Source organism: Chaetura pelagica, unplaced genomic scaffold (assembly GCF_000747805.2).
Source record: "Chaetura pelagica isolate M959 unplaced genomic scaffold, ChaPel_1.0 scaffold117, whole genome shotgun sequence".
Classification (NCBI taxonomy): Eukaryota; Metazoa; Chordata; class Aves; order Apodiformes; family Apodidae; genus Chaetura; species Chaetura pelagica.
This window is the reverse complement of record NW_009954185.1, coordinates 369,643-395,123: the sequence shown is the minus strand read 5'-3', so window position 1 is coordinate 395,123 and position 25,481 is coordinate 369,643. Positions and strand designations below refer to the sequence as shown.

At 38.9% G+C, this 25,481-nt stretch overlaps 1 protein-coding gene across 2 annotated transcripts in view; it reads left to right on the top strand.

Annotated features, from left to right (window-relative positions):
- Nucleotides 1–5,560: 5,560 nt before the first annotated feature.
- MICAL3 (microtubule associated monooxygenase, calponin and LIM domain containing 3) overlaps nucleotides 5,561–25,481 on the top strand; it is a 102,809-nt gene continuing 82,888 nt past the window's right edge. For both annotated transcript variants that reach the window (XM_010002923.1, XM_010002924.1), the window contains exons 1-15: nucleotides 5,561–5,902; nucleotides 10,970–11,177; nucleotides 12,697–12,813; nucleotides 13,491–13,592; nucleotides 14,145–14,300; nucleotides 14,863–14,963; nucleotides 15,653–15,910; nucleotides 16,502–16,617; nucleotides 17,758–17,884; nucleotides 18,386–18,479; nucleotides 19,575–19,722; nucleotides 21,825–22,021; nucleotides 22,870–22,982; nucleotides 23,436–23,498; nucleotides 24,220–24,393. In XM_010002923.1, the coding sequence (XP_010001225.1) occupies nucleotides 5,639–5,902; nucleotides 10,970–11,177; nucleotides 12,697–12,813; nucleotides 13,491–13,592; nucleotides 14,145–14,300; nucleotides 14,863–14,963; nucleotides 15,653–15,910; nucleotides 16,502–16,617; nucleotides 17,758–17,884; nucleotides 18,386–18,479; nucleotides 19,575–19,722; nucleotides 21,825–22,021; nucleotides 22,870–22,982; nucleotides 23,436–23,498; nucleotides 24,220–24,393 (2,238 nt within the window). In that variant the 5' untranslated portion in view covers nucleotides 5,561–5,638. The remainder of the gene's footprint in view (nucleotides 5,903–10,969; nucleotides 11,178–12,696; nucleotides 12,814–13,490; nucleotides 13,593–14,144; nucleotides 14,301–14,862; nucleotides 14,964–15,652; nucleotides 15,911–16,501; nucleotides 16,618–17,757; nucleotides 17,885–18,385; nucleotides 18,480–19,574; nucleotides 19,723–21,824; nucleotides 22,022–22,869; nucleotides 22,983–23,435; nucleotides 23,499–24,219; nucleotides 24,394–25,481) is intronic.

Sequence of the window (25,481 nt, the reverse complement as noted above, 5' to 3'; positions counted from 1 at the left end):
ATTGAAACAGGCAGAATTGTGTTTTAAGGACTTGTGTTTTCTCAGGAGGATTTGTGGGAGATATATGGATTTCACCACCCAGACAACAAATGGAACCTTTGCTGTTGTATGTCACTGGGTTTTGGGAGGCCTGTAAAGGGAAGTGTTGCTGCTTTGACTTGCTGCATTAATGGCCATCCTCCAAAAAGTTTATCATGAGAGTTTTTATTATAGTGGGACTTAGTATTTTTCTGCCATTGAAATAAAAGCACTTTTGCTTATTTGAGAAATAAATTGTCTTCTGCTATGCATGTAGAATACCATGTTTCTTACTGCGTGATGACGGTTCCAAGATGTAAAGGATGTCCCCAGCTTCTCAGTTGTACAGCTGGTCAGTTGTTGTTCGGTGAGAAGGGAATTACTGTATGGGTTATTGGTCACCCAGTGTGAAGGTTTGTGCTATGAGGGATCATTTTAGTGTGTGGCTCTGTCAGGAATTTAAGCCAGTTGTTCTTCTTGAAGCTTGTCTTACAGAATGACAGCTAACTAGATGGCCTGCTATTCTGTTATCATAAGAGGGCAGCTACCTCTTCCTCACTATTATTTTTTTCTTTTGAAGAGGGGATCTGTGTCTTGGACTCTTTATGTTGGTGTTAATTGAGCACAGGGACTATGCTCTGATCAGTCTTGTATGACAGAGCAGCAGAACAGTATGTTTGCTGAATTTGTATAGATAAAAGGTTTTATTTTGTAGCTCTAATGTTTTCAGTACTCATGTTGTGGCACTTAAAAAATGGTTAATAATGAACAATGTACATGTTTTTATTTGGTACCTTGATATGAATTTGGGAACCAAAATATTATATGTAACTCCTCTGTATTTGTATGTTTCCATGCTCTGGAATAGAATTTGCATTTCTTTTCAAATCATTACTGGATTGAGTTTTTCTTGATGTGATAGCTCTGAACTCCTTGTATATGTGGTTTGATTTTCTTAAGAATGGGTTCTTGAATTTGCAGCCAAGTTCACTTTTGTCCTGGCTTGTGACAGGGAGTAGACAAGAAAGGGGTGGAGACCCACAAGACTCGTTCCCGTATGGTGGGCATGTTCCATAAGAATATTAAAATGCAGACATCTTTTTGCCAGCTTATTTGCTTGAGTTAAATTTTGTGAATGGGTGCAGATCTAAATACTATCTTAAAACATACTGTGGACGCTGCTAATGTTCTTTTTTACCATCTGGTATAAAAGGGAAACTGCAAACAATGGCAACCACGCTTTTGTCCTTTTGCTTTCCCATTCTTTGTCTGCATAACATGGAGATAAAATAATTGCTGGTTCTGGCTTTAGCTTTTCTTGTCAAAATTGTCCTCTCTTTGCCATCTGTTCTGCAGTCTTACTGCTGCACTAAATGTGCACTTTTTGATAACTGTAATCACTTAGAAATTCATAAACATACCATAGTGAAGCCCATTTCTTTAGTTACAGCTCAAAGTAAAAGAAATAGAGTCCTGGAAATAAAAACAGATATTTCATTTGTTGGAATAAAGAATATTTTTAGTGTGGTTTTCTAAAGAATGGAGATTTACAGGACTGAACTGTTTGTCCATCTGCTTTTCAGTTCATCCTTAATAACTTCTGAACAATTTCATCCAGATTTGATGGGGAATAAGAGTCTCAAAGGTAATTGATTTCCTGCAAGAAAACTGGAGACTGGGTGGAGGAGAGAGACAAAAATAGGTGTCCCCACTGTCTGTAGCATAAGCTTAACAATAATCTGTGCTTAGGCTTTTGCTAGCCAAGTTGCAAGTGTGTATGGCTGTCTAGGTACTGCTGTAATCTCAAGAGTTTCCAGAGCATGTTACTGAATCTTGCTTAGGCAGAAGCTGAGGGGCCATGAAAGGGAGACAAGGGCATAGGGAATGTTGCTGGGGAAGTGGACATTTAGGGAAAGGATGAAATCAGTGGAAATCTGGGCTGTTGGAGCTGTCAGTAGTTTCATGATTGATGCACCAACTTGCTTTCAGATTCCATAAAGCGATGCAGTTTGTTGATCTCTGACTTCTCAGACATTGATCTGTCAAGGGTGTATCTGTGGTGTTTGCCTGGCTGTGAGTAAACAAAATATAAGAAAGTATTTATGTTCTGCTCAGAAAATTAGCACTGAAGTGGAGCTGGGCAGTTGCTTTGGCAAATATTTTATTCACTCAAAATAATTTGAGTTTTAAGGTGGGCAAAACAACCTGTGAATTTGGATGGAATTAAGCCAATAGTTTCAGCTGGAAAAAAAAGAATGTTGGAAAATACATCCATGTAATATTATATTTTTCTAAGCTCAAGTCATTAGTTGAATGAGCACGTTTAACAAAATCAGAGTGGAATTTGTAGGGAGGGTGACTCCTATAATGGAGGTGTTTCAGCAGGGAATATAGGAGCCTTCCATTTACAACACTTTCTGCAGAAAGTTGAATTTGTACAGCCAAATTCATTATGTGTTTAATTTGCAAAACCTCTTTCTATCTCTTTGTTTGACAGAAGGTGGGCACTAAACTTTTTTTTTCCATAAATGTGTTTGGTAAAATATTTATGTTCCTGCATCTGGAGACTGTGGGAAGGAACCACTACCTGGAATTAGTAATAGCCTGTGTCTCTGTTTTTCATTTATTTCTTTTGTCCTGGGCAAGTGCTGGAGATCCTGAGTGTACTTGCAGTCATGAGTCAGTGACAACCTCATGCTATTATTGTAAATAGCAACACCAACACTGTTCTTGCATGCCGTTTTTTTCATGGGCTTTGTCTTTCTCCCAACACTCCGGCAAAGGAATTCACAGAGCTTCTGAGTCAGCAATCAGCTGCCTCGAGACAAAACATGCAGGATACTGCAGACTTGCAGAATAGCCAAGAGACATACAAATACCCGGGAAACCTGGCAAATAATTCTTGCCTGCCCTTGCCTTGCCTCCTGTAATTTCCATGATCTCTGACGTGTTGCTCGCGGGTTCCAAGGGCTTTGGGTGTTTACATCAGGAATGCAGAGTTCTAGGGAGTGACTAATTGCAGTGACTGAAGCGTCTGTATTTGACCTGTGGGCATAACTGACTTCACAGCCTGCATGAAATGGAGGTTGGCAGAACTGCTCTATTAGCGTGCTGCTTGGGTGGTGCTGCATAAAATTACCTGCTTTTAAAGGTTTGTCTGCTGGCTTGGCAAACCTTGAACGTATATCAGTAAGTTGCTAGAATGAAAGTAGCTTGGATTTTAATTTTGGGATCTCTCTGAGCAGTGCAGTACCAATGCTGCTTCAATCCTGTGATGAAAGAGTATAGTAGAAGCAAGAGTAAGAAATTAAACCTATGTTGTCCTTACATCTGGATAAACCAGTAATGAACTGAGGACTAGCAGACTTAAGATACCTCTGCACTGTAATTAGGTCATATATCTTGCATTTCTTTCTTAGGAAGTGTCAGTCACCTGAAGCACTAGTGTAAACTTGAGTGGGTGGTAAGAGTGGGGTGCAAGAAGTGAGGGAAGTGTAACAAAAAATAGTATTCAGCTTACAACGTTGAGATTAATGAGGCATAAGGCTTTAGACTGCAGGTGTTCTGTTTTATCTGTGTTACGCAAATGCACTGAAATGATTCCTTCAGAGGAAGAGGCGAGTTGTTGGAGCTTTTCATTACATTCTTCTTGAGAACAGAAGAGGAAACAAAGGCTTAAAGCACCGTGCCTTAGACCTCTGCAGTAGTTTCCCTGAGTTGCAAGCCTGGAGCACATTTCCAGCTTCACAACAGTGGAGATAAAAATAAGGAAAGCCGTTAGTTCCATCCTGCTTAGTGAGCAGTACTGATGTGCATGTGGCATCACTACTAGCCAGTTAGAAATACAGCTTTGTATGTTTTGAGTCCTCTAAGGCGGTCGTCCTGATAAAGACAGAATCACATTTTCCAGTATAACCATTGCTGTACTGTGGCTTTTTATTTTCAATAATGAACAGTTTGTGGCTTTATCAAAGTTTTCCAGGTCTCCTTTGCTGTTTCTAAATATAAGCAATAAATATAATTTTTAGGGTGAAATACAGGGATGCCAAAATAAACTGCTGCAGAACTGTCATATGGGAGGGGAAGAGACATGAGCTGTAATGTTTGACTTGGCTTCCTCTCTGCTGGAAGCAGGAAAAGAGCTGGTGAGAATCTAAAAGGTTTTATCCAAGTCCACATATTTCCTTTCTTACCTTAATTTCCTTTGCAAAAAAACCCTAAAAACATCACAAAAAACAAAACAAAAAAACAGACAACAAACAACCCAAAACCAAAACGAAGGACAAAAAGCACCTCAAATGCTTTCACTTCCATAGTTTCCACATATGTTCACATGCTGTCCTTTTATCTGAAGACAAAGAGAACTATTCTTTCTTAGAGAGCAATCGGTGTGTATGTAGTAACTAGTATGTAAAAAAGAAAGAAACAGCTTTATTTTATATAAAAGAGAGAAAATGCCTGTTCTTTAAACAAAATCTGCTACTTTTGATCCAAACAATTAATTCTGCAGGTCTGCAGGCTTCTGTGGTGGAATCCCAGAAAAGCAACTAAGTAGCAAGACACTCCCTGTGACTGTATCTAATCTGCTGAAGACCCCAACTACCACCTACATTTTAGAGACCTGCGTATCAAAAGAAGCTGAAAACCACAAATTAGTGGAACTACTGTGAGGCTCTCACAAGAATCATGCATCGACCACGTTTCACTCTTAGGCTGCTTACTTACCAACATGAATATAAGCATAGCCTCTAGATAAGGCAAATGCTTATACTGATTAATGCAACACAGACAGCTTTTTTTTTCAGTCTTGACATCTCTTCTTAAGAATTTGATTGCTGTTAGCAGTTTTACCTTCTTTCTAGGGTTGTAGAAGCTATCACTGAGTTTGTTATGTCACTGTAAAAAAGCAGTATTTGCAAGGACTCTGACAGAAATGACCTGCTTGTGCTGTGCCAGCCTCTTTTCTCTATTTATCATGAGCAAAGACATATCCTTTTAGAATGAGGAGCCAGAACTTATTTTACTGGTGGAATACCAGTTCCTAAAGTACTTTGGTAACAGTGTTTTTAAGACAAGCATGTAACCATTACTGGGGTGTTACGACAGTGATCTGGTTATCACAGTGACTGCTACATTAGTAAGTCTATCATTTGTTTTAAAACCTCTGCCAACTTGCAAACATGACATCACATTTGCCTGTTTACTTGTATTTTGCGGTTCCTGTGAAATGAGTTTGATAAAACTTCCTGGGGGACTGGCTTGGGTAAAGTATTTTGTGATTGAACAAGAGATGAGTTCACCACTGAAGTGAGGTTCAGTGAGCTTTGGGAGGCTCTGCTTCAGTCAACTTAGGCAGGACTCCTTGAGATACTGATCAGTGGCTTATTTAGGACCAAAGCTTTATTAGTTACTTAGAATCTGGACTCTCAGTTTAGCAGGCTTAGACAACATTTTGGAGAGGAAAAAAAAGCGCAAACTCAATTACATTTTCTTCTTTTTATTTTATAGGTTAATAATGCTTGTAAGCCAGAGGTGAAAGTGGCTCAGCAGAGCAACATCGGGAAATCTGGCAGACTGGAAGAGAGCAGCTGCCCTTCAGGGCAGCTGTGAAGTGTGAAGCATGGAGGAAAGTAAGAATGAGAAGGTGAACCAGGCTCATGTTCTGTTTGACAGATTTGTCCAGGCTTCAACATGCAAGGGGACTCTCAAGGCTTTCCAGGAGCTCTGTGACTATCTAGAACTAAAACCCAAGGACTATCGTTCTTTCTATCATAAACTCAAGTCCAAGCTAAATTACTGGAAAGCCAAAGCCTTATGGGCCAAATTGGATAAAAGAGGCAGCCATAAGGATTATAAGAAGGGGAAAGCATGCGCCAACACCAAGGTAAGAAATTTATTCATGATGGTAAAGATAACTGTTACCCGGTTTGTCTCTGGAATACAAAATAAAAATGTCTTGATGTAGAAAGATATTTGCTTGGTGTTAGTATAAGTACAGGTAACTGTCGGAATCGTGGAAAAATTCAAATTATTTTTTTTCTGATAAGTTGATTGCATTTTGCATTAACTGGATTCAGGAATTGAGCTTATTTCAAATGAAATGTGTTGAGTAGAACTGAAATAGGATATTGAAGGCTGTGAAATGAGGACAGGTGGCTTATATTTCAATGAGAGAGATTGAGCAAGCTGTGGAAGAATTTAGAGGTATTTTAGCTTCTTTGAAGAAATAGACTAAAAGAGTGATTTCGCATCTGGGCTCTAGATCTTGGCAGGCAGGCCTGTATTTGTTAACATTGAAGAACAGGTTGCATTGATAATAGAGATGCAACATGGAAGAAGAGCTTTAATGGAAGAATGAGTGTATGACTTTGAAAGTGCTTGGTTGTGAGGATACTAGAAAAAATATATATGAGTGGAGGCTGATATCCAGCCAGGAAAGACATTCAGAAGACTGATTGTGGCATTTACTAGAAGGGAAGTGGTGAGATGAGTTTAGAAGGATGTTAGAGCTCCACTTATCATGACTGACAACTAGGCAACCATGAGGAGATGTCAGAGAAGTAGAGATTTTAGTTTAGACAAAAGGTAGTCAACTCTGATTGGAAAAGTTCTGTGAATCTACAGTGCTGAGAAGCTGATTAAAGAGCCAGTGAATGAGACAATGCAAAGGCAAATTGAGGAGGAAGATGGTAGAGATGACTGGCAAAGCTCTGTGGGAATTTGGGGGTGCAGGAGCGGAAGAAACAAGGAAAGTTCTTAAGAGTCTGCTCTGAAAGAATTGCTGAGGACGTAGAGGAGTATGGAGTCTTAAAAGATATCAGGAAAGGACACACTTTGAAAAAACAGATGTAGCCAGTTGTATATAAAACATCTCAAATGCAGTTAAAAAGTGGGTAAAAGGGGTAAAGCATACTAGTGAGTAATGTGTGAGTAAAGAGTTTGTAGAGGTTTGTTCTGTTTTGGTTTGGTGTTTTTGGTGGTGGGGGAAGGGCCACAGGAGTGGCTCTGGTAAGAAGCTGAGAAGCTCCCCGGGCTCCAAAACCAGCCAAGGAGCCATTAGAGGGACAATAGATGGACCTCAGCGATTAACATACGAAAGAATGGCAATAACACCAGAGCAGAGAAGGACTTGGGCAGGAGAGTGGTGCTGGTGGTTGGTGAGGAAGAAGAGGAAGAAGGTGCCCAAGCAGAAGTTTCCCTGCAGCCCATGGCGAGATGGCAGCTGTCCCCCTGCACTCATGGAGGAACGTGGTGGGACATTCCCTGAAGGCACCAGGAAGGTTGAACTTGACTAGTGGACTTGGATTTTATGGCCAGAGGATTTGCTGCCAGTGGACTCTTGATTATGCATCTTTGGAAGATCCCGGGCCAGGGGAGGTGGCTGTTCCCGAAGCCCTCGTGACTCTGTGGGAAGCCCAGGCTGGAGCAGCTCCGGACCCCGTGGGAAGGACTCACGAAGGAGAGGTTTGTGGAGGACTCTCTCCCAAGGGAAAGCAGGGAAGGACTGTAAGGAATCCTTCTTCCTGAGGAGGATGGCGGAGCAAGAACCCCCAGCCTGTGAACTGACTCTAAACCCCATCCCCTGTCCCCCTGTGCTGCTGGGGGGAAGGAGGATGGGAAACCGGAACAAAGTGATTTGGGCCCGGGAAGAAGGGAGAGGTGGGGTAACATATGCAAGCCCTGCTCTTTGTGTTGTGTGTGTTTTATTAATGTGAAATTAAATTATTATTTTTTCCCCAAGTTGAGTCTGTTTTGCCCGGGACTTTAATTGGTGAAGAACCCTCCTTGTCCTTTGTCTCAACCCATGAGCTTTGTCCTCCTCATCCCAGAGTGTGTGTCAGCTGTGGGGCTGTTCCTTTGATGTTGTGTTGGGCCCAAACCACAACAAGTTTTTGTATAGTCCAAAAGCTTAGTCTATTTTGTGCACCAAAGCCAAGCTAGAGAAAGTATAGGGTGGAATTGGAGAAATGGGATCAAAAGAATGATTGTAGAAGTGGCATGTGGTAGTGTTGGAGACAGGACGGTGGTGAGATAAACAGAAACACTCACAGGGTTACGCCTGACTTTTCCCTCTTTTCATGACGAGAGAGAAACCTCACAACTTGCTGGTGTTGGTAGAAGGACCACAGTGGTGGGATTAGGGAATGATTACAGGAGACATGTCAGTGATAGCACTGAACTAGCTTCTCCTAGAGGAAAGGGAGGCTTTATTGCATGGCTTCTGTCCTTTGTGGGTAACAGGGAGAAGAAAGAGAGCAATGGAAAGGAGGAAGTAAAGCAAGCCAGAGAGTAATTTGCTAGTGTTTCTAAGAAGCTGTTGGTGAGATGCTATATAAAAAGACAAGTAAAACAAGTGGATGGTGAATAGATTAAAGGTGGCACTGCCTCTGCCTCAACCCAGGAATGTATAGGACTGTGGATTTGGAATTCACACCATTTTGAGTAGTGAAATTAGTAGCTGAAGAAAACTGAAATCTGGTTAATTTTTTTTGTTACTACATTTTAAAGAATACACATGATAATTTATTTTTGTCTGTCTTTACATATAGAATTAGTTTAAATGTTTAATATAAAGAAATAAAAATATGTATTATTTTTGTTTTTCATATGTTTCTGTTAATTACTTGTTTCCTATCCTAATAATATCTGCCATGAAATATTTCTATTTAATTCTTAAGAGATAATCATAACTATTCAAAGTAGAGGCATTAAGAGAACTATGTTATATCTGATCTGATGTTTCCTATCTCACTTAGTTTTATATCCCTAACATTTAATGTAGTTTGCAAACCACCAATTAAAAAAATACAGAAATTTAAGCATGGATGTGGAGATAACAAAATGAGGCGTTTAGCCATGTTATCAAAACCGAAGTCAGTAATTGCTTTAGAAAGCTCAGCTTCTATACGCTTGAACATACACGCGTTTTGAAATGCTCATTCTCTGTAGTGTTGTTCTTGTCCATTTATAAATTGGTCAGAGTGAAGTGCTGTGACTGGAGTTGGTCAGTAGTTAGTGAATCTCATGGCCAGTGTCCAGGTTAACCAGAATCCAGATAATAAGAGTTTATGAAAGCCAGACTTGGGACGTGATGGGCTGTTCAGATGTAAATAGTTAGAAATGGTCCTCTCTTAATTGGTTGTACAGAGAGTACAGGATTTCAATTTGCGTTTAATGTTCCATTACCACAGTGTCGCTACTAAAAACTTAATATAATCTGTCTGAAGGATCTTGAGAAAGAAGTGTTTCTGAGGGGTGAGACAGCTTTAGTGCATGGAGTTGCAGCAGTTGCTTGGAATCATTGTGGGGAAAGGGAACAAGGGACAGCAATAGCAGCCTTTGTTTACTTGGCTGTACTTGTCATCTTATGTAGTTATCTTGCCTGTGAGAGTGTCAGAAGGGAGGCTTCTATAAGAGATCTGAAACTGGAAAAAGTGTTAGAGGTGGAAAGGGGAGCAGAGTATTTTCTTCTGCTTTGAAATGTGCTTAAAACTCCCTGTGTTTTCTAACAACATAATTTTAATATTTTTGTGATCGTAAAAAAATAAGGGCAGCTTTGGTCAGCAGTTACTTCACTGACTGTCATGTTTTACATCCAGAATCTTAAATGTAGCCTTAACACATCCTTGTTTGGAGATGGGGGGAGGATGTAGAAAAAAAAAAGTTTTTACGTTTCTATGACAAAATTACAGCTAATTTATTGCATAGACCTGAGTTGGAATACTTGTATTTTGGTACAATTCCTTTGTTGTTGTGTGCTTCATAGTAACTATTTTATATGGGAAGGTTACCAAAGGATAAGCCTTCCAAGTCAGTGTAGTTTTGTTGCTTCTTGAATCCAGTCTCTTCGAGAATTGTAGTTTTCAAATGAGCAAAATGATTACCTGAATAACTATATGCTCAGCTAATTTTCTTACAAGTTTAAAAAATGAAAGGCTAAGTTTGAGAATTATACTTACCCTAAAAGAAAATGATATTAAATTGGGAGAATATATTAGATCCTAATTTATTACCACTTCTAACAAATGACAAGTTGAACACTTGTTCAATATACAGGTCTATTTTTAGTAACTCAGTCATTGGGCTTGCCTTTTCTCCCATATGCCTTCGAGTTCCTGAAGGTACTAAAGAAGCAGTGATGTTATTATTCTCTTTCCTTTCCTCTGGACTTGCATCACTGCCCTCAGATTTACGTGACTTCTTACCTGCCAGCTTTCTTTGTGGACCTCAGTTCCTGTGGGTAGCTGTCAACTGTCAACTGTTTCTGTGAAAGTACTTCCAACCCTAGATATATAAGTATTTTATATTCTCAGGTTGTTCATTAGGCTCTGATAATGTTTGTGAGTAGAGTGGAAAAAGGTGAGGGAAGATGAAAGGTTGATATGACAAAGGTTAGGTTGGAAAAACATATTTTCATAAAAGTTGTCTAGTCACACAAAGTTCATATTTACATTGTATTTATGCTTCTGAAGTTTTCCTTTGCTGCACTAGTAGAAGCACCAGCATAGGCCTGAGTTAGTGCTCAGGCTTGAATACTGTCTGCGCTACTGTAAATGATGATGCTTATAAAAACATGAGCTCTTGTATTTGTCTGCCTCAACCATTCCTGTGGTATTCAGTGATGTGCCTGAAACATTGCTCTTCTCCAGGTGCTTACATAGCTTGGAGATTATGCCTTGGCATCTGTTCCTAAAGCAAGGGTTTAAAAGAGGCAGGTGACTCACCCGCTTCTCCAGACTTTGTGCTGCTCTGTGGTATGCTTCATTTTCAGGTTGCAGTAACTGCTTTAAAGTATCAGTGGCTAAGGATGGCAGGTGGCAGTAGGAAGAGTGATCTCAAATTTCAGCTTATGCTGCTTACTTCTGTGAGCCATGGGATGCCTGGAAGCTGTGGTTAAAATATCTTTCTCCTCCTAGGACTGTAAAGTTACTCTGTGCTGATTGTTTTGCAGTGTCTGATAATTGGGGCTGGACCTTGTGGCCTTCGTACAGCCATCGACCTATCATTCCTAGGAGCCAAGGTGGTGGTCATAGAAAAGAGGGATGCCTTTTCCCGCAATAATGTGCTGCATTTGTGGCCGTTCACCATACATGACTTGAGGGGCCTTGGCGCCAAAAAGTTTTACGGCAAATTCTGCGCAGGATCCATAGACCATATCAGTAAGTACAGCTGCTGTGAGACACAGCAGCACTTCTGTTCTTCATAGGGGAGAGCTGGGTGGGGGCATGGGGGTAACTCATTCAAAGTCAGTCAACACCAGTCACTGCTCTCCAGTCCTTACAGTACAATTCAGCATTACCTTTGCATAGTACACTTCTTACTAGACATGAAAGAAATACATTGTGCTGTGAGATGATCATGCATGCAATGTGTATCTGTCCTCTTTTATACCTGGTACTTTTCAAGGCATATCTTTCTCCTAAACTGAAAAGTACATTTAATGTTAAAACATTTTTTAAATTGATATTTTTCATATTTTTGCTGTTAAAATTTATGCAGCTGCCACGTTGTTCCGTTTCTTTAGAGCATTGTAAGTGACTTACAATAAGAAAAATGACTGAATGGTTTTGAACATTCTTGTGAAAGCTGATAAGGAAGAACAATTTTGGTTAATTATTGGAAGAGTGATGAAGATATTTTCAAGAACGCTGGGAGCCTCTGAATAAGTTTTGATTAAATAGAGGTTTACATATTAAAATGTAATTTTAATTTTGATGATTCTCAAATTCTGAGAAGTCAGTCTTCTTTGAAAGCTGAATGATTTGGTGGAGCAGGAGTAGTTTTCTTTTTTCCCCCAAATTTACTCTTCGTGGCACAGTCAGTTTTTGCCCACCAGTCTGTGTTCTCCACTGGATGTAACTGTGAAGTATAATGTGGCACAAACAATATATAAGATTTGGCTTCTTGTCCAAAGCAAAAACAGGTGTGGTGCTGGTGTTGTTTGTTTGTGTATTTTACCAAGGAGTCCTAAAAGTGGAAGATCTTTGGAATATTGGTCTTGCAGATTCCTTTTCCCCTTCATTTTAATGTAATTTTGATTATTCCACTCCTCTATGCATGTTGTCTTCTTTTGTATTTCAGTACAGCTGACATTTAGTGTTTAGGTGGAGCATTTCTTAATTTCAGTATCTGAAATGTAAGAGTAAGGTGTCTTCCTTCAAATTAACAGAGTTTGCACGCTGTTGTCTTCATACCCACTACATGCATTCACTGAAGAGGAAAGAGGTTTTGAGGAACTTATTATGCCCTCACTAACCCAGAAGTGTTAAGATAAAGCTGCAGTTTAGTATTACAGCCAGGCTGATCAATTGAGTAGTTGCCGTCTGTGACAAAAGTGCAGTTCTGTTTGTGCTCTCTTCCTCGCTTGCCTTCAGTGCATGTTCTGGTTGTTACCCTTTTTGCTAATTTGGGGACTGAGATGTGTATACAAAAAAAAAAATTATTTACTTTTATTCTTTGAAAAAGGCTGAGGTTTCAACTGTATAGAAGTTTTGTGGCTCATGATGGTATTACACACCAGTGCTACCTGGGTGAAGTGCTGGGAACACTGGGAAGAACAAAGTAGCAGCTGGCCTTTAAGTCAGTTTATCAGTAATGTCAGAGAGATGTCAGAGAGATGTGTGCACTTACAGTTTTTTATTTTTCCTTTAAAAATTTTTTTTTTTCTTCTTTTTGCAGGTATCCGTCAGCTCCAGCTTATCCTTTTGAAGGTTGCCTTGATCTTGGGAATAGAAATCCATGTCAATGTGGAATTTCAGGGGCTTGTTTACCCTCCAGAGGATCAGGAGAATGAAAGCAAGTAGCATTGAAATGGGTAGTAGGAAGCTGTGGCAGGATACGCAGACTCCTGCTCCTTAACCTTGCTTAGGACTCTTAAGTCCTTTCCTCAAGCTCCATTAATGACAGTAATTATGTTTACACTTTTATTTGAATTTTTAGTAGGATTCATTCTTTCTAATAACAAATTCAAATTAGTTACTATTTAAAGCAAAAATCACCCAAAGTATTACACAGAAATAGACTAGGACACATGGTCTATATGGTAGTTCATAATTACTCCTAAAATGTTTACGCCTATTCCACATAGAAGATACTTTTTCCTTGTATTCACTGAAGGCATTTATGTGAGCAAATTATCCATGTTATGCTTTTTGTATCTTAGTGAAGCCTGTTCTCTGATTGCCATGAGAGTTTTTTGGCATCCTAGTAATAGAATAGATAATAGAGAAGCTCTAAAGGTTGAGGAGATCCTTAAAGGCAATAGTCAGTGTGTTTTTATTTGATGTCTCTGCCTCTGATTCACACAGTGGCTGTGCAAGTCAATCAAAGTCCTGTCAACAATGTAGATGTCCTGCCTCCTATCATTAATGGACCATATGAGGAAGGGATTATGGATAGTAAGAAGTGGTTTTATGTATTTGTTCTGTTATGAGCACTGTTTATATTGTTATTAACTTGGAGTTTATCAACAGGAATAGGTTGGCGTGCATTGGTCCACCCAAAAACCCATCCAGTATCTGAGTATGAGTTTGAAGTAATCATTGGAGGGGATGGCAGGAGGAACACCTTAGAAGGTAATGACGTGTCCATAATTTGCTTTCAAATAGAGCTTAAGTTAGTTAGAACAAAAATGGTCTTCAACATCCCGATCAAAATGTAGAAAGACATTTGACTAGTGAAAGTGGAGATTAGAAGTCCATGTAAAAATCAATTTGTATCAAAGATGTGGTTATCTTTTTCTTCTTTCTATCCACTAGCAATGGAATGAGGTATTTTGACCTGGATAATTTTTCCTACATTTTATTTCTGCAGTTGAGTAGTGTTGTAGCTCTTACTTTTGGGAGTAGTAATTGAAGTGCTGAATATTATTCGGTGTAGTTGAGAGTGTTAATATTTTTTATGCAAGTTTCAATTTGTGGAAACGAGTTAAGAAGGATAGGGGAGCTTTTTCCCTAAACAAGAGCTATTGTTTTTCTGATTAAGCGATTGTTGCTGTCTCTGCAAAGGAGTTTTTAATTTGTCAGATCCATTCTCTCTCTTTAGTGGAGGCAGCTGTCTGTGGCATGCTGAGCCTTCTCTGAAGGTGTGCTCTATTTTTCAGTGTGACTTCTTTACCCTTCCCGTAGGGTTTCGCAGGAAGGAGTTCCGTGGTAAACTAGCAATTGCTATCACAGCAAACTTCATCAATCGCAACACCACAGCGGAAGCCAAAGTAGAAGAGATCAGCGGTGTGGCCTTCATATTCAACCAGAAGTTCTTCCAGGATCTACGGGAAGCCACAGGTTTGCCAGCAGTTGACAGATTTCCAGTGAAAACTATTTGTCTTTATTATTACAACTTTGTAACTCAAACATCATGTTTAATCAAAAAAATGAACATCTTGTGCAAGGAAGTCAGTCATTGCTATCTCTCTTTGAAATGTTACTCCCCAATTTTTACAGCTGTTCTGTACATCTCCATAAAACAGATGTGTATCATTGAGATGTGTGTCATTTTTGTTCAGAAGCAGAGAACTTATTTCCCTGGAGGTTTTCAGGAAATCTAAGCCCTGAATAGGAAAAGTCTGAATCCTGAATTCAGTTTCCTGAACTCCACAGTTTAATGCAAACCTTAGAGTTAAGATAAATGTATTTTTAAAGGGGTAGCTATATGCAAGTGAAATGTGCTGTTTGTGGTTTTATTGAAGATTCATATTTGAAAGTCAGCAAAAGCATGGAAGAAAGCTGGTTGACATTCTCTCTTTAAGGCTTTCTAACCACATTCAATTTACTTTCTTCCTGGAGAGCTCTTGTGTTACACATAACATGTAACTTGTTCCTTCCACTTCTTTTGTTCTACCACAAGGTATTGACTTGGAGAACATTGTCTACTACAAAGATGATACACACTACTTTGTCATGACTGCCAAAAAACAGAGCTTGTTGGAAAAAGGAGTGATACGGCATGTGGGTATTAACTTTTCCTATACTCTCTTTAAAGTAAAACTTTCATACAATTTACTTTCAATATGATGAAAGAAGGGAAACACTCTCTTCTTTCACTACATGTTTTTATACAGGTGTGGTTTAAACCACTAATAATACATAGTTAATGCTCTTCTGAAGTATTTTCGGCCATCAGAAGAGTGTTACAAGATACATATATTCTCAAAATTTGTATTCCTTTGAAGATTTAGGCGTTTCTTTCATGTTAAGATAAAATATGCTTAAACAACCTCTGATGGCTTACTTGAACTTCCTTGTATTATGGGAATGAAACAGCAGAAAGCGAAGGAAGTATTGGAAATACTTCTAAGTCTTACAGAAGCTGATTTGAAAGTAGTTTGGCCACAAATGAAAAAATAAAGATTGGAGGCTTGTGCCTTTTGTCTGAAGTGTGTGATGAGAAGTGATCAGTAGTTTCTCTAACTCCTTTATAGTCAGAAATGCTAGTAGGACTGATTACCCATGTGCAGTAAAAAAGAATGACACATTTGCTCTTGGAAGCATAAACATAGATAGGAATTAAAGGAATTATAAGGCAAATGTTTGCCGGTGGATTTGTAGGAGATGTGATGCCAACTGCTTTATATGCCAATCTTAAAATATGCTTGTTGGAGTTGGCTATTTCGTTTTTAATTTTCTCTTTTTTTCAGGATTATGCTGACACAGAATTATTGCTCTCCCGGGAGAATGTGGACCAGGAGGCTTTGCTTAACTATGCCAGAGAAGCAGCTGATTTCTCCACTAATCAGCAGCTGCCATCGCTGGACTTTGCCATCAACCATTATGGTCAGCCAGATGTGGCCATGTTTGACTTTACATGCATGTATGCATCAGAGAACGCAGCCCTGGTGCGAGAGCAGAATGGCCACCAGTTACTTGTGGCCCTGGTTGGGGACAGTCTCTTAGAGGTTTGTGTTTTAAACTTACTATGTGTAAGCAGTGAATTGAAGCATAAGCAGAAGCCATTGCATCCATCACTGCCATATGTGCTTGCTCTAAGATCATTACTATAAGGAAAGCTGCTGTTTCTTAAATAATAAAGTGGGAGGTTTGAAGGAAGGGTAGGAGTGTTGGTAAAGCTAAATATTTAGTATACTTATAATTTTGATTAAGAAAATGTATGCAGATTTTTTTTCTGAAGTTACGTCTGTTTCATCTGTTTCTTATTGGGACAGTTATACTCCCTGTAGAACCTACTGTAGGCCTGATAATAATTAGCATTTTGTAGTTGGTTAAAAAGTATGATCTTGAAGAGAAGCTGTTGAGGCACTCCAGGCTATGAATAGTTGGAAACAGAGGAACATCGGCTTTGGGAGGAGCTTATGGGCAATTCACCATACATCTGGCTTCTCCCATCCCAGTAGGAGTGAAGCTTCAAGCTAATTACTGAGCTACAATTTCCTAGCAGATTACCATCTGAATATATTCTTGATATTTGTTTGGAGTTTTCCCTAACATGCATTTCCTTTCTCTGCTTTTCTTGTAAACTATAATAATAGCCATTTTGGCCAATGGGAACTGGAATAGCCAGAGGATTTTTGGCTGCAATGGATTCTGCTTGGATGGTACGAAGTTGGTCACTTGGAGCTAGCCCTTTGGAAGTTCTTGCAGAGAGGTAACAGAGAAAATGAAAGCACTTCCTGTTCTAATGTAATCTTCAACATCTTATAATTCATTCTAGTTTCTTGTAGTACAATTACATAGACAGAATAGGAGATTAAAATTCTCCCTGTTCTTAGAGAATGCTTCTGGGTATAATTGAAAAAAATAATAAATTCCCAAGAAGCTGATGAATTGTTATGCGTTTATAGAGGAATAAGAAATGTTTCTGCTGTTCTTGGTCCTGGTTTTAAAAGCAGATTAGACAGTCTTTTTTTTGGTGCTTACTAAAATTGCATGAAGAAAGTAAGCCTGCCTTACTGTCACCAGCCTTTCAAAAGCAAAGTGGACACATATGTACATGCCTTTAAAGTACCAGAGACAAAAAATTCTTGTCACCCGCTGTTGCCTTGTAAATATAATCTATTATTTTCTTTTAAGGAAGCCAAGACCTGTTTTTATTTTATGTTCTCCTAAATTGATTACTTTGTTTCACGTAGGCCAAACAACATCTTATTTTGCTTTTGAGTATGGAGTTCTTGATGTATTTATCATCTTTGGTTGAGTGTTGTTTTGGTGAGTCAAGATTATGTTTTAGAGATCAGAAATGTGGTTATTAGAAGATGGAGTAACTAAAAGCAAGGTTTAATCAAACCAGTTTTAGACTTCAGCAACTGCAGCTTCTGACCATCAGGAACCATGGTACCATTTTAAAAATGGTAAAAATGGCACAATGGATATTGAAGTTATATTTGTTTAAATTTTACAAAATGGTGAAGATAATAATGCTGCAGTTGGAGCCAGACTTGGATCCTTTGACACCTTTCCATTAGGTGTTTACAGACAGCAGTAAGATCTTTCTGTGTAACCCTTTTTTATGCTTAATGTATTATTGTCTTCCCTCCTTTTGATTTATGGAGTTGTATTCAGTTGCAGATTTTAATACACTTACACTGCAGCTTAGCTATTCAGTGTTTGAAGTGGTTAGATTTCTAATCTGAATGTTTATCTCTCCAGGATTGACTCAACAGTGTTAGTAGTGATGCATCTCTTTAAAAAAAAAACCAAACCAAAACGAAACAACCAAACCCACAAAACCTGAAACAAACAAACAAAACCAAAACCCAAAACAATTTAAAAATTTTATTTTCCCAAGGGAAAGCATTTATAGGCTGCTGCCTCAGACCACCCCTGAGAACGTGAGTAAAAACTTCAGCCATTACAGCATCGATCCTGCCACCCGGTATCCCAATATCAACGTCAACTTCTTGCGGCCACAGCAGGTAACTGTACAGATGGTGCTTCTGAATGTTTGCAGTCTGCATTGTCTTTCCTTAGCTGAAGCTGTGCTGATGTTTTGGGAGCAATTAATGACCTGATGCGACAGTATAGCGTGGAAGCAGTGAAAAGCAGATAAATCTGTCAAGAGTAGATCTCTGTACTTTTAATGAATTCCTGCTTACGAGTTTTTTATTTTGACAGTTTTAAACTTGCTGTAATGATCTGTGAAATCTATATATGTGTGCACACACATGCATTTTCCTTTTTAATAATGTAGTATAGCAGTCTGTCGCTACAATTTGGTATCCACTGAGCAGCAGCAGTCAGCTGGGCCGTTCAGCACCGACTGCCACTTCTTTGTTGTTCTGGGGTTCTTGAACTAGAGATTTCTGCTGCATAAGTGTACTGCCTTTTTGTGCCCTGGGATGGCTCCTTCTTGTCCTGCTCTTTCTTTATAGATCTTGGGTGCATGGCATGTTGGTAATTTTTGTGTATTATTTCAGGTACGACACTTGTATAATACAGGAGACTTGAAAGACATTCACCTGGAAATAGAGAACTTTGTGAACTCCAGAACACCTAAGCTGACTCGGAATGGTAGGGCTGGCTATTGCTCCATTCCTTCCTGTATTCTGAAGCTGGATCAGTGCAGCAGCAAGGCTCTAAAGTATCACTTAGCCAGTCTCTTTTGGTTTAGAAAAAATATCCAGCAATTGTTTCATCAGTGGTCTGATTTTCCAGCTTTTCAAGTTTCAATTAACATGTGAATATATTTTTGTTTGACTAATTTCCTTGCTTTAAAACGGTGTTTCTAAGCAAGCATTTTTTTCACCTCCTTCATCTTATAACAATGTCTTTCTTTAGACTGCAGAATCCTAGCCTGAATTCCCTCTAACAATAAGCAAGCTCAGAATTGCTACAAACATAACAGAAAGTATTTCTTATGCAGTTTTTCATGTTCATTCTTTCTTTTACTTAATGTCATCTCTTAGTTTAACTAAATGAAGCCTCACTTTGTTTGCATTATTCTGAAAGTTATATGCCTTGTGATAAGCATTTCAGTATCTGTCTTGTACTTGTACCCTGTGCCCTGAGGGATATGTTGAACTTCTTTTGCACACCTTGCCTTTGGATATCCAGATAGTGTCTGAGGACTCAGAGTGGTACTTTGCTGAATAGCTATGAAGCCTTTTATTTGTTCTCTGGCCTGCAACCATGTCCCTTTAGGCTGTAATCTTGTCAGATCTTGCAGTAAGGCAGAAAGGTCAAAGCAGGTCAGTGCTTTAAAAGGGAAGCTTTCAAGAGAAAAGAAAAAGTTGCAGAAGTACATTTGTAGTTCTTCCATTAGAAATAGTATATCTGGGCTTTAGAGAGCATTTGTGCTAATGTATATCTTTTTGATCATGTTTAAAACAAGCCTTTCTGATTGTTTTATAGTTCCTGGGGCTCTTTTACAGGGGCTAGGGTGAAAAGCCTGGCAAGTTATAATCTAGATGATTACTTTTAGGGGAATTAAAAGTTTTTTATTGGATCTGAAATTGCTAAGACAGTATTTTCTTTAAAGAAATAAATGAAAGGAATTCTGTATGTATTGCTCATTGTAGATGGAGCTTGTTGTCTACATGAAGGTTTTATTTTCTAGATTCATGAGTTTATTTTTAAATTTCTACTTAAAAATGTGATTTCTTACAGAGTCTGTAGCTCGCTCTAGTAAATTGCTCAGTTGGTGCCAGAGGCAGACAGACGGATATGCTGGTGTAAATGTGACAGATCTCACCATGTCATGGAAAAGTGGCCTAGCTTTGTGTGCCATTATCCACAGATACCGTCCTGACTTAATGTGAGTAACTGGCTGTTTTGAATAACTGAGCAGCGCAGAATGTTAGTGATATTTGGACTTAATAGTGTGGAGACTGAGGTAATGAATTTGTGACTTATGGAGAAATGCTTTGAAATCAATTCAGTTAAAGCTGATAGAAGCTAATGTATGGTGATTCACCAGCAGAGTGGAAGGTCATAGTAGCTTGATGAATATGAAGATAAATGTGTTGTCATTTTCCCTTCTGGGTAATTTGACAGAATTAAGCTTCTCATTGGTACTGACTGGAAAGTATTATTGACCAACAGCTCTCTTCTCCATGAAGTTATTCAGGAATAGTTCATAGCCTCAGTTAAGTTTCTCACTCTACACAGCCTTTTATAAATCTTCTGCTGAACAGTAACTCTTTTGAAGACTTTTAGGCTGCTTTTTTTAGATATAGTGACCCACAGTCTAAATCATACAATCATAGAATGCCAGGTTGAAAGGGACCTCAAGGATTGCCTGGTTCAACCTTTCTGGGTAATAATATCATAGAATCATAGAATCTTAGGGGCTGGAAGGGACCTCGAGAGATCATCTAGTCCAACCCCCCTGCCAGAGCAGGGTCACCTAGAGTACATCACACAGGAACTCATCCAGGTGGGTTTTGAATGTCTCCAGTGAGGGAGACTCCACAACCTCCCTGGGCAGTCTGTTCCAGTGCTCTGTCACTCTTACAGTAAAAAAATTTTTTCGGATATTGACCTTGAACCTCCTATGCTCCAATTTACACCCATTACCCCTTGTCCTATCACTGGTCATCACCGAGAAAAGCCTAACTCCGTCCCCCTGACACTCACCCCTTACATATTTGTAAACATTGATGAGGTCACCCCTCAGTCTCCTTTTCTCCAAGCTAAAGAGACCCAGCTCCCTCAGCCTTTCCTCATAAGGGAGATGTTCCACTCCCTTAATCATCTTTGTAGCTCTGCGCTGGACTCTTTCGAGCAGTTCCCTGTCCTTTTTGAACTGAGGGGCCCAGAACTGGACACAATACTCCAGATGTAATATAGTTTAAATGAGATGGTCCAGCACCTTGCAAGCTGAGTCGTAAAGCTGTCTGATGTGGGGGAATCCAGCACTTCCCCTGGGAGACTATTCCAGTGTCTTAACTGTTCTCATGCTGAAAAATTTTCTTCTGAAGTCCAATCAGAACCTCCCCAGGAGGAGCCTGCACCCATTACCCAATGTCTTTTCCACATGACTCCTTGTGAAAGCGAGTCTCCATCTTCTTGGTAGTCACCCTTTATGTACTGTACATAAAAAAGAGACATTGCTACTGTTTGTGCAGTAGCCTGCTAACTGGATGACTGAGGGACAAGTATATTGCGTAAAACAGTGCCCAGATTCTAGAATGGGAAAGCACTGGCTGAAAGAAGTAACAGGAGCCGAGACTCTGGTACTTTAATTGAAATCTGAAATGTCTTCAACTTCCTAAAGGGGCATTAGAAAATATAAACCACTAGAGCTGTATTTAAAGACATAATCCAGTGTAAAGCATGCTGAAAAATTACTTGGTTATTCTCTTCCACTGAATTACTTCTCTGTTGGTGTGCTCTATTTAACCTGGACTATTCTGTTTAATAGCTTTATAGCTTGTGGAGAGTTCAGGTAGCTTTAAAAATTTTTATATAACTCTCTACAACCTGTAGCTCTTAATATAGTTTTTATGTAGTTCTACAAGCTTTGGAAAAAAACAGCAGAACTTAAATATGGATTAGTCAAGAAAAAAGGGGACAAAAGTGAAGACTTAATTTAGTTCCTAATACACAAGAGATTTTACATAGGGGAAACCAGTACTGTCTTCCAGCAGGTGAGGAAATGAACATGTATTTCAGAGGATAATAAAGACTTTAAGAAAAATCTGAGTTTGGAGAAGGAGCAGAAGATGAAAAAAAGAATACATTTGAGCGAAAGTTCACCATAATTAAGTAGCATCAACTCTGCAATACAGAAAGGTTGCTGGCAAATAAATTTGGGAGATTATGAAGAAAAACCTAAACAAGAGTTTGATTCCTGAGCTCTTCCTTAAGTCTAGTTTCTACTTGATTCAGTGCATGCTGTCTTTCTGCTCTTTGCAGAGACTTTGATTCTTTGGATGAGCACAATGTGGAGAAGAATAACCAGCTGGCCTTTGACATTGCTGAAAAAGAGTTTGGAATATCTCCCATTATGACTGGAAAGGAAATGGCATCTGTTGGAGAGCCAGATAAACTGTCAATGGTGATGTACCTCACACAGTTCTATGAGATGTTCAGAGACACCATCCCCTCTAGCGGTAAGGAGTTTGAGCAGGTCTCTCAGATTTAAAGACAGCTTTGGGATGAACATGTGTGCTTCAGTTGCCTTTATCCTTTTTCTGCATAATTTCATACTCATACTGAGTGACATAAGTCACCTTTACAAAAATTTACTTCTTACTGCTGCTGCTGAAGAACATGTTAGCAGCATCATGAGCAAAAAAGTACTACTATATAACTTTTCTGCTTTCTTGCTATTACTAGAGGCTCATCTGTCTTGGCTAATAAGAGATGCCTTGCTAGTAGTTGTTTAGTAGGCAATTTCAAAACATTGGCCAAGTTTTATGTCTTTACCATCCATGGAGGTGGGACTAGCTTCAGGCCAATGAGGAATGAAAGGTCTTTGGTTAGAACTGAAATATACTTGTCTAACACAAATCAATGTGGCCTACTTTTAACTAGAAACAATGTTGTTATTGCTGTTTCTTTGTTACTGATGAGCTTAAGTCTATAATTCTAGTGAGGAAAAATAAACAACATGTTTAGTAGCTTTTAAAAAATTTAGTGTGCATCAAGTATTATTACCAAAACTCTGAACTCTTCTTAAGAAAACTGATGCTCTTTAAACATGAAAGTAAATAGAATAAACAAACACTGTTTGTTCTGGGTGGTTATAAACCCTGAAAGGAGAATCAATTTTGACAAAATGAAAATGCAGAGTAGCTGAGAAAGGTATTAATTCTGGACATGACAATAATTCTGTACAGAGTTGAAGAAAGGGTGCTATGTTAAAAAAAATCAGTGAGTCCTTCAGTTATGTATTTAATAATAGCATCACAGAAATAATTTCTTGGCATTTCCTTGCCCGACCTTTTTTTACTAACAGATAGTCTGGACTTGAATGCAGAAGAAAAAGCTGCCCTAATTGCCAGTACCAAATCGCCCATCTCTTTTCTCAGTAAACTGGGACAAAGCATCTCTCGGAAACGCATGCCAAAGGTAACCACATCACAGTCTTGGCTGCTGGCCAAGTAGGTGACATTAAAAGTATATGTGTAAGTGTGTATCTGTGATGTGTCTACAAAGACCATGTGCTCATCAGCTCTTGGCGTGGGAAAATATATCACATTTATAACTGCAGAATTACATCTGTAATATGTACTCTCAATTTGTGGTATATTTTGGTCTTAAAATCTTGGCTTTGTGGTAGTATTTGGGGATATGTTTTGTATTGGAACATAATGGGTTACTCAGTTCCCAAGTAGTTGAAAATACTGAAGAATGTCTAATTTGAAGGTAAGAATCTCCTTTAAACAAATGGAGAATGAGCCCAGAGAATTCAACAGCTATGTTGGAAAGCTTCTGTAAGCACACTGATGACATTTTTCTCAGTCCAGAGAGGAATTAGAATCCTTATCTTTGGGTGTTTTTCCCTCCTTCTTCCATTTTCAGGACAAAAAAGAAAAGGAACTGGACGGTGCAGGAAAGAGGAGAAAAACCAGCCAGTCTGAGGATGTAAGTATTACAGTGAGGAAGATGTCAGAGAGGAAAACATTGTAAATTCCTTGTTCCCGCTTCAGTCCTTTAATTTTCTATGTACAGAGTTTATGTATTTTTTTTTTTAGATAAAATTAATTATTCTTCAGAGTTTATGCTTTAACGTGGCTACAGGGAAGATATTTTACTGATGCTTATGAAAGGACGATACACAAAAAATGAAATGTTGCAGTTCCCTTATATTCTACTTCTATCGGAATTTACTTTGATTTCACGAGGACACCAAAAAAACCCTTTCATTTAGTAAATTCGTGTAGTTTAGTCAGAATTTTCATATTTAAATGTCAGCTTTGGTTAGCACAAAAAGCATACATTTTTATATGTGAAACACAAGGTAGTCAGTCCCTCACTTGAAATGCTTATAGGCAAATAGCTACAAGTAAGTTAAAATTTAGTGCTTGGAATTGTTAGTGAAGGTTTGAAGATAGGCCTTTGGAGTAATGAGAATATTTCAATGGTGGTGTCTTTAGTAAGGAAGTGTGTCAGATAAGGTTGCAAAGATAAGTAAAGTTTAACAGAACCTTTAATGACATGCCAAAGGAAAACAAAATGTGAGGTTTCAAATACAGACTTACAGTTGTTTTTTTCTTGAGTGTTAGAAACCTAGCACAGCAAAGGGATAGAGAGGAAAAGGTGATCCAGTTGCATCTTGTTAAATTTTGATGTTGCTGGCTGTTAGGAGGACATCCCACGGAGCTACAGAGAAGAAAGGCCCACGCTGGTGAGCGCTCTGACGGAGAGGAGGATTGATGCTGCCATTGGGAATCAGAACAAAGTCAAGTCTATGGCAACCCAGCTACTGGCTAAGTTTGAGGAGAATGCACCAGTGCAGTCGTCAAGCTTACGGAGACAGGTAGGAGATGGATAATAAAACCCTTTATTTTGGAATTATAGGGGAAGACCATGAATTATAACATGCATTCCTGGAGATGGGATGCTCTTCCACTTCGAATGCTGTCCTAGAGCAGAGTAAAGCTTACCCAAGAGAGGAAAAAATTTAAAGTTCAGGAGTATGGGATAGAGGAGAACTTCCTAATACAAATTTTATTTCCCCTCTATTGCCCATATTATGCTAGATAATGTATTTCAAAAACATATTTCCAGCAATTTGATTTCTTTTATAAAGACTATTGCTGTTGAAAAGCTTTCCAGGAGCATCCCATTTCTAAGTCTAAAAAGTATCATTTAATTTTGAACTTTCCCTTGCCAGTTTATAATGTGTCTGTTCTTGTGAACTGTGATTAAGTTGAGTGTGTAAGTGCAGCAGATAAATGCCTGGGAGTTTCTTTGCACTCTGGGATATTTGTATCATTCTAAGCAAGGCTGCCTGATGACTGCTGGTTATTCAGGATGGTGTCTGAACTACTGTAACTGCAGGGTAGTTGTCGTTGACATTGGATTGAATCACTTGAAGCTCCTGCCAGCAGTGCAGTGTCAGCAGTGTGAGGCTCAGTACGGCTTAAGTGCCTGAGTTCTTGCTCTGCTGCGTAGTCTGTTTTCATAGCTTGTGCCAAGCTCTGTGCTGCCATGGCCAGATTGTGAGTGGGACCTGACCTATAGCTGCTTTGAAGTTGGGTCGAGTATGTCTATGCTACATTGCACACCAGTGTTAGTAGTATAACATCATCTCAGAATGATGACTTTTATCCCACTCTTTGCCAATCAAATATTTCCTCAGCCACTATGTATTGGTTGTAATAGCCATGGTTATTTGAAGGAACAATGAAAACTAAGGGAAGATCCAAAAACATAGGTAGTTTCTCATTTTTTGAATTTTTTTTTTTCCTTTTTATATTTTACTTGCTAAATGAATTCTCCCCTACCCTATTTTTTTTTTCCTTAAATGTTTGTCTGTCATTTTCTGTATCCCATTTGTCTGGCTTTCTTTGAGTTTCCTTTGCTGTTCTGTCTTTGCTCCTTGGTCCCAACCCACTTTCCCTA